Source organism: Capra hircus, chromosome 5 (assembly GCF_001704415.2).
Source record: "Capra hircus breed San Clemente chromosome 5, ASM170441v1, whole genome shotgun sequence".
Classification (NCBI taxonomy): Eukaryota; Metazoa; Chordata; class Mammalia; order Artiodactyla; family Bovidae; genus Capra; species Capra hircus.
In genome coordinates, this window is record NC_030812.1 from 68,940,957 (window position 1) to 68,949,909 (window position 8,953).

At 41.7% G+C, this 8,953-nt stretch overlaps 1 protein-coding gene across 3 annotated transcripts; it reads right to left on the bottom strand.

Annotated features, from left to right (window-relative positions):
• Nucleotides 2,958-8,479, bottom strand: MTERF2 (mitochondrial transcription termination factor 2). 3 transcript variants are annotated; one of them, XM_005680579.2, is made up of 3 exons: nt 8,196-8,479; nt 6,168-6,263; nt 2,958-4,179 (listed from the first exon to the last, which is right to left on the bottom strand). In XM_005680579.2, exon 3 carries the CDS (start codon nt 4,119-4,121, stop codon nt 2,964-2,966), a length of 1,158 nt encoding a protein of 385 aa, XP_005680636.2. In that variant the 5' UTR covers nt 4,122-4,179; nt 6,168-6,263; nt 8,196-8,479; the 3' UTR covers nt 2,958-2,963. The 3 variants fall into 3 exon arrangements, with proteins under 3 accessions (XP_005680636.2, XP_017903704.1, XP_005680637.2); XM_018048215.1 differs by having other exon boundaries at nt 6,168-6,273; XM_005680580.2 differs by lacking the exon at nt 6,168-6,263.

Here is an 8,953-nt window from a genome sequence, read left to right on the forward strand (position 1 = left end):
TGTTTGACCATGAATGTGGATTTTTTTTTTAACTTTTCTAGTTAGACTAGGCTACAAATGTATTTCTGTAACCACAACTGCCTCTGGTTTGCTAGTGTACTGACAGAAGTTTTTATTTATTTAATTGAAGGATAATTGTTTTACAATAGTGCATTGGTTTTTACACAAAGCGTTTTACATTAATGGCCACAAAGCACACAGGGCTACTCAACTCTGCTAAACTTTCTTATATACTTGTTTGTTCACTTCCCTACTCCTCAAAATGACTCATTCCCCCGCCTCCTACCCCTCCTGCTGTACTCCCTTTCTCCCATTCTAAATCTCTCTGTAAAAAGAGGTAACCAGACAGCAACTCTTCTGCCTCTCACAATGCACGCCCCTCCAACCAGCCTGCATGTGTTCCCATGCTCTGTGGGCTGGACATGGGCCAGAACTAATGTCTCTGCTCTTATCCAAAGTAAAGCCCACTTTCACTTCCTCAAGGATTTTAATCCTTAGTATTAATTCGTTTTCCACCTATCATCCATCTCTTTCTCCTTGGGTCATACCCACTGGCATATAAACATGTTCCAGTATTTCCTTTCTTTAAAGAAAAATTACTCAATCTCATTACCTCCATTTTCTGCTTCCATTTGCAGCAAAATTTCTTGAAAAACAAAATAGTCCCTGACTCTTATCTCCTATTCTCTCGATCCACTCCAGTTGCCTTCTTACCTGTCTCATTCCACCAGAATCACTCTTGACAGGTCCAACCAATGATCTCCTTTTGCCAGATCCACTGGTCATTTCTTATTAGCTGACCTCCCCATGGCATTTGATATTATTGAAAACGTCCTTTTCTCTTGGCAGACTTACTCTGGTCAACCCATTCCAGACCTGGTCTGTTGCTACTACAAATTTATCCTCTTTCTAGGCAGTCTCACCTAGAGCTATAGCAGATAAGCAGATGATCTCCAGGTAACGATCTCCAGGTAACTATCTCCAGTCCTGATTTCTCACAACTCCAGACTTCACTATTTTTCTGTTTGAAAACTCTGCTCAAGTTGGGCATCTCAAGATTGACATCGGTTAATAGAATTACCAAGGTGACCATATAATGAATAATGCATTTCAAACTGAGACACTTTTGAGGGTGAGAGAGAACACTGCTAATAATTTTGTCAGGGCAGCAAGCATAAACAAAAATCTGCCAAAGGATTTCCCATCACATTTAGAATGAGATCCTGTTCCTTAGACCTGTGCTGTTCATCTTGTGTCACTCTTCCCATCACTTAACTCTGCCCTGCCTGTACTGGCTGCCATGCTCCCCTTGAGCAAACATTTCTGTATGACTTTGAGTGAGTGACTTAGCCTCTCTGTGCCTAAGTGTCCTCATCTGCTAGAACAATAAACAATGGTACTCTTAGCTCTTAAGAGTTGTAAAGCACAACATGCCTAGCACTTAGTAGATGCTGCAGAGATACCTTTTAGTCTCCTAACTAAGGAACTGAACAGATTTGGACAGTAAGGGTTACCTACATTTGCTGAATGAAGGAATAACGTGAAGATGTGGTCTATATTTTTCATAATTTTTCATTACTTAAGGGCCTTGCATACATAGTGCACATATGTTTGAGTGTCAAGAGTCAATTGTGTGTTTGTTACATAGTTCAGACTCCACTGCTGAAAGTGAGCCAGTCTGTCTGGGTAATACTTATCTTGAAACAAAACTTAGAAACTTAAAACCTAACTAAAATCAGTACCATCACACACTTAACCTTTCATATATTACAGTCAGACCTGGATTCTCAGTTTCCTTAAAAGCTGTACTTCAAATGAATATGAATTAGACCATTTTAAATTTAAGGAATTTTACAGAGATGTTTTCATAAAAACTCCTGAATTTGCAGCTGGTACTCACTCTTAACATGTCAGGTAGTGGTAACTTTTTCTTATGCCAACTCATAAGCAATCCTTTTTCTGTTCACAAGGTTTGAACAGAAGAGAGATCTCAGTAAATCTGGGCTCTGGCACTTGGCAGCTGGATGGTTCTCTAAGCTTGATTCCTCATCTGTAAAAAAGGGAGAGTAATACACGCACACAGAAGTGTTTTATTAAATAAAACCGTCAATTTTAAACAAACCGACCATATAAATAAGTTCTAATTATTCCTTATGATGGGTAATACTAGGTTCTAAAAGATACCTATTCCAACCTGGAGATAAAATTTCTCCACCAAAATGTTTTAGAAATTTGCTAATGTTTCACCAAACACTACAGGATTCAGACCATAGTGGCGTGATGTTTCAGAGCTGGTGGTGAGAAAGAAGGCTGGGTCTGCATCCAAGATGAAATGTGCTGTATCAATAAAAATGTATCCATAATTTGAATGGAGTACACTTTTCAGTTTCTAAAACTATTCACTTACAAAATATCACACTTGTGGCATTTAATAGTAGTTTTTTTTAATAGCTTAAGGACAAAATTACAAACTTTATTAAAATAAATGCAATTTATATATTCAAGTATAGCAGCTGAGTCAGAGATCATCTGCTGCTGCTGCTGCTAAGTCACGTCAGTCGTGTCTGACTCTGCGACCCCACAGACGGCACCCAACAGGCTCCTCTGTCCCTAGGATTCTCCAGGCAAGAACACTAGAGTGGGTTGCCATTTCCTTCTCCAATGCATGAAAGTGAAAAGTGAAAGTAAAGTTGCTCAGTCATGTCTGACTCTTAGCGACCCCATGAACTGCAGCCTACCATGCCCCTTCATCCATGGGATTCTCCAGGCAAGAGTGCTGGAGTGGGTTGCCATTGCCTTCTCCTACTGAGAGGTAATTTAAACACAACTCAGAAGCTACTTAGGTTCTTAAAATTACCCACAATGTTTTAGAAATTTGTACCCACAATATTCCTGAATCACTTAAGTTTTTGCTACTTGGTTTCACTCTGCACTGGTGAAAAGAAGCAACATCAGTAAGCAAGTTACTCTTCAACATTTAATGGTGCCACAGGGTTAAATAATGGCCTTCTTTTTTTGGCCTGAATTTTACCAAAGTTAGCCTCAAATTCTTTTTTTGTTCCATTTAGATTTGCTAGATGTCCATCCTTTATTCCATAGCCTAAGGAATTCAGTTTCTTTATCCTGTATTGTACTATTTGTGGTGTTAATTCAAGAACCATTGGTGTCTCTCTTATCTGAGCTATGGAAATTCCTTCTTTCAATAATCCCTGAATTCTCTCCTCCAAAACTGGAACAGAGTAATACAAAAGGGCAGGACATTTCAAAACCAATTGCTTCAGGTCATGATCAGTACATTTAAAAGCATTTTTAGAGAAAGACAGACTGTTCTGTATACTTCTTGGGCAAAGCTGAAAAAGAAATCCTTTGAGTTTGGAGAGAAGCTGGAGAATTTCAAAGTTTGTGAAACCCTGCTCCTGGAAAAATTCTAGTGTTTCCTTTATAGCTGCAGAAGAGTTTAACAAAATAAATGGATTTTGGCTTAACAATTTTAGAAGCCAAACTTTCATGTTGGCCTCGGAGCCACCTAAATTTAGATAACTCTCTTGGAGAATCTTTATCATTTGTTTATTCTTCTCCATAGGATTATGAAAAATATTAGTTGCAGTTGTCAAAAATCTGCTAATGACCACATTTTTAAGTCCCAACTCTTGAAAGAACTGAATATTTAGCTTCCGGTTTTCCTGGTCTTTAACAGTAAAGAAAGATTCTGGAAACTGTTCTATTAACTTGACTAACTCTTCCTCGTTTTTACAGACCAATTGCCAGAGTTCTCTTTGAGTGTTAACAGCAGTTGGACTGCAGATAATTGCTTCTGGGCAGCGTTCCAAGATACTGGCTACAGCAGTCTCATTGGCACCCAGCTGTTGTAAAATATTTGCAATTTCTTCAACATAGGTTTCATCCTCCAGAAGTACCCAGCCTTTTAATCTTCGAATTTTCCTGATGTCAACTGACAATTTAAAGAGCTTTTCTACTGTCTTTTTATTTTCTTTCTTTGACTGACTATCAGTTGTACAGGTGAAGGATGCTAGAAAAGGTCTGTATTTTGGAGCTGATAGCATTTTCCGGAAAGAACAGAGTCTGCAGGGCTGGGATCTCATCAGCAACTTCCACAACATGGCTGCAATCCACTGGCTAATTTCCACCGTCCTGAGACTCCAAATGTACAAATCATACCTGTAAGAAAGAAAATACAGGTTCTCTTAGAATACAAACACAAATCTGAGCTACAAATATTGAGCATGGAAATAAAATGGACAAATTAGACAGGTAAACTACTCATGTGGAGTATTAAATAGAGCTGTTTAAATAATTTATGAAGTAACTGTCATATACTGCTTCCCATCTTAAATTTAATAAATACCCTCTTTGAGCTTTGCAACAACTTGTGAAGTAGTTATTTCCATTTAACAGATCAGTAGCAAAACCACAGGGAGTTCAAAGATTCACAAACCTCAAATGTTATTTTGACATAAATTTTGTTACTTACAACTCTGTTTCTGTCTAGGGCATATACATTTATACACATACCCATTTTTTAAAAATGTTTTTTGTATTTTAAAGTTGATGTCTAGGTAAAGCAAATACTTTTTAAGGAGGAGAATCAATTTTAATTTTATATTGTATTTTTTGCTGAATAGCTATTATCCAAAATAAGCCACTGAATTTGTTTTAAAAATGAGTTAATAAATGTAATACTGTTTTATGAGAATTTATGAAAATCTTTTTTTATAAACCCAGAATTAAGTCTCAGCCAGGTAAAACAAGGAATACCATGTGACTGCCCAGTGGAATCATGGGAAATCATGTTAGCTGTGGAATGTCTTGGTGACCATGGCTTATTTCCCTTAGCATAGTATAGCATGTGTTAGGACAAATCAGTTAATTTTAATAGGTCAAAGAGTCAGGAAAGTTTCCCTTTCCTTTACGATTCCTATCGCTTTTATGCATCAGATGAAAAGATAAAAATTCATTCCTATTTCCTTCTATATTATTGTTTGAATCTTAAAAGCTAGCTCCTTCAATTCATTTGAAATTTCTGGTTGTGAGCTGAGACTGTATATAGACTTTATCAATAGTTTAGCTATCTCTAAGCACCATTTTTGAACAATCCTTTCCTTCCCCATGATTTGTGATGTCTCCTTTGTTATGTTGTATTAAACGTAGCTTCTGTTTCTAGCTAGCCTCCATCCTTGTGCATGCGTGCTAAGTCACTTCAGCCCACCAGGCTCCTTAGTCCATGGGATTCTCCAGGCAAGAATACTGGAGTGGGTTGCCATGCCCTCCTCCAGGGATCTTCCCCACTCAAGAGATGGAACCCGTATCTCTTACATCTCTTGCATTGGCAGGTGGGTTCATCACTAGTGCCACCTGGCAAAAATAGAAGGGGAATCCTCACTCCCCTACTATTTTTGCAATTCCCCGAAGGAGCCAGGTGGCTAATTTCCGACCTTTGCTTCATACTTGACTCCCTATGCTAGACCATCCTAAAACAATCTCTGGTCAGCTCATTCTTTCATACCCCTCACAATGATGTCAAATGTCAGCTCAGACCTCCAGTTTCCCCCAACACCCATTCTCTCATTCACTCTCAACCCAATACCCTTGCCTCTAACTAGTACAAGGAAAGGAGTGCAATTCACCACACCAAACATAAACCTCCTGCTGTTTCCCCTTCCCTAGAGTTACACCTTTCATCTTCCAGGTAATTCCTGCTCTTGTGCTCATCCCAGCCTCTCTAGCCTGAGATCTCTAGAGCCCTTCTTTCTCATGTATTCACTCTTCAGTTGAATCCTCCTCTCTCAGGTTCCCACCCTTCACCTCAATGGCTCCTTCTCTCACTGCCCCTCCAGCTAAAATTATTTTTCTCTTCCCCTCAGTTAATTCTTGCACAGCCTTTCTCTTCATTTCTTCTCTTCTTATTTACATAACTGCCCATAGAGACAACTTCCATGTGATTAAAGCCAATGAGTAGTTTTAGGTCCTCTTGGCATCTGCAGCTTTCAGCATAGGTGACCACTTTCTTTGGGAAATAACTCTTGAAATGACTTTCAAGACTTCCCACTCCCCTGGTCCTCCTTCCTTCCTCTGTTTCTGACCACCCTTTATCTGTCTCCTCTGCAGGCTCATCTTCAAGGCTTGATTCTAGGCGCTCCTCTTCTTACCTTAGAGTTTCTCCTTAGAGATCCTGTCCTTATCCAGGGCTTGTTAATCCATGGAAACTTCATTCCAGCTTCTCCAAATGTAATCTTGTCACTTCCCTGCAATAAACTTTTTAATCGCACTTTAGGATAGACATAAAATAAATGTCTGCTTTACCATGGCCTTTTAAGGCCTCTTTGTCTTAGGCTCTGTCACCACCCAAATCTCCTGTCCCCCACTGCCTACACTCAACTGTACCAACTCCCTTTCAGCCCTTGGTGCTCTACCTGTTCCCATCACAGGGTCTCTAAAGACTGAGGGCTGTTCCCCATGCCCACAATCCTCCTAAATCTAAGTGTCACTTTCTCAGGGAAGGTTTCCTGCCCTTTGTGAATAGATGAGGCCTCTTGTCCCCCAGATAGGCTGTCTTGGCACTGTGGACTGTTCCTGCGTGTGCTTAGTTGCTCAGTTGTGTCCAACTCTTTGCAACCCCATGGACTGTAGCCTGCCAGGCTCCTCTGTCCATGGGGATTCTCTAGGCAAGAATACTGGAGTGAGTTGCCATGCCCTCCTCCAGGGGATCTTCCCAACCCAGGGATCGAATCCAGGACTCTGCATTGCAGGCGGATTCTTTACTGTCTGAGCCACCAGGGAATGCCACTTGTCATAGCTGCAGCTGCTCATGTGTGATTTCTGTCTCACTCTCCGTGAGGGTAGGGATGGTTTACTGCCCTGTTCCTGTGATAAAATGCTTCTCTACCTTTCGCCTGACTGTCACTGCTGACTCTAGGAGGCATGCCTGGGCAGACGACTTTCACGTGTGCTCTTCCCCAGCACGCTGCTCTTGACCCTACTGTGGCACTTATACTCCTGTAAGTTCTTCATTCTTTCAATCAGTTTTTTTGGGTTTGTATGTTTAGCTCATTCTCTGTGACAGACATTACACTAGGCACTAGCTTTTCTGCTAAAACATTCTTCATACCTTTGGATCACAGACCCAGCAGAGAATATGGTGTGAGTCAGAGGCTCTCTTGCCAAAAAAAAAAGACCTATACTCACAACATTTTGCAAACAACTTTAGCAGGATTTGTGAGCACCCTGCAGTCCAACTATGAACAACCAGCACCAGATTGCAAGCATCTGGAAGACAGGGTATGAGTGCGGTTCTACTTTATCCCCTGTACCCAACAAAGAACTTGGTCCACAGAGAAACAAAGTATCTGTCAATGGAAAAGCAGCGACAAACCAAGCGCACCACAACTTAAAGTAGTGGGTAAAGCTGTGGGCTGCCTGGGCCTAGTTCTGGATCATTAGTTGTGTTATGACTTGCGGAAGTCACTTCTCTGTGCCTCAGTTTGAGCATCAGCAAAGTGGCAACATTCAGTGTTTGTCAAGGTTACAAACTGGGTGATTGTGAAGATTAACACCATGAATCAGAGTATTCAGAAACTCATTGTCATCACAACAACCTATTATTAAAGATGAGTTAACAGGTGAAAGTAAAGTACCCCAAGGTTGCTCAGCTAAAAAAAGACCAGATCTCGCATTCAAACCCGAAAGCTTAGCTCGAGCCTGCTCCTGGCCCGTGCTCTGCCCATAGTAATAATCCAGGTAAATCTTTGTTAAATCACAACATGGGCTATTTTTCTGATGCTTCGTTTTTCTTAAGCATTTTTTGGGGCGTAAAACCCACTTCTGTAATATGCACAGTTTTCATAATAACGGCCCACTAGACGAACATTAGTAATTCAATTAAGTTCGACTGTGACAACACGTTTGATCTGCTCAAAGTAACCCGTTTGTAAAAAAGGAAAAACGAGGGCCCACGGAAGACGGTGTGGGGGAGAAACCGAAAACCACACATCCGTCATGTGGGGCATGCGCTTTCAAACAGAAACTTCCGGCCGGCGGCGCCCCGGATTCCACCAGCACCCTGGCCAGCCAGTCAGAGCTGAAGCAGCTGACGGGGAGTCTGTCTTCATAATGGGCAGCTCCCAACTCCAGACTGCAGCGGCGAGCACCCACAGGTGTGCAGGACCGGGACGACTCACCTGTCAGTGTCGGCTCTGTACACGCTACGAGTTCCGGGTCTCCAGCCGCCGGCCAATTCCTCTCAGCAGCGCTGACCCGGCCACCTGTGAACCCGCAGACACGCCCGGAGCCCCCAACGCAGCCAATCAGGACGCGAGGCACAGGCTACGTGACCCCTCTGACGCAGAGCGGAGGGGTGAGGCAGGGCGGGCCGGGGCGGCGGAGTTCAACGCGACCGGCTTTTTAAGCTTTCAACGGAACAGCCCCTCTGGCCAGCAATTATTGCCGCTGGCATTCTCACGCCTTTGCCCTCTGTGTAGTTTAGAGAACTTGGGAGTGTCAGTCTTTTTGTCCCTTGGGGAATGTCACAGCCCGCGAGAAGAAAAAAAGGTAGAAATAACTCAGAAACCGCTCTGTTTAAGCTGTAGCCATTCAGAATTCCCAAAATAAGCCTACAGATAAATAACTAATTTACAAAAGAAATTTAGTTTAAAAAAATCTCGAAACTTCTTTGGAACCTATCTAGCCTTCCTGTCCCCCGCCCCTGCCAACCCAGCAGTCAGCTACAGTGCCTGATTCTTTAATGAAGAATTAAAGAAATTTAAAGAATTAAACTGCCTCCTGACACTTTAACCCAAATAACTAGCCTTTTCAGATAAACTGCTAGGTGGTTTATATTCTGATTATTACCGGTGACTCCAATCTCATAAACAAATCTCTTCCTAAAGCCAGGCTCAACGTCTGCCCAATTTACTGTCCTATTTATCCATACACATAT

Coding starts and splice junctions, on each gene's coding strand:
- MTERF2 (XM_005680580.2), bottom strand. CDS start 4,121: ATGTTGTGGAAGTTGCTGATGAGATCCCAGCCCTGCAGACTCTGTTCT.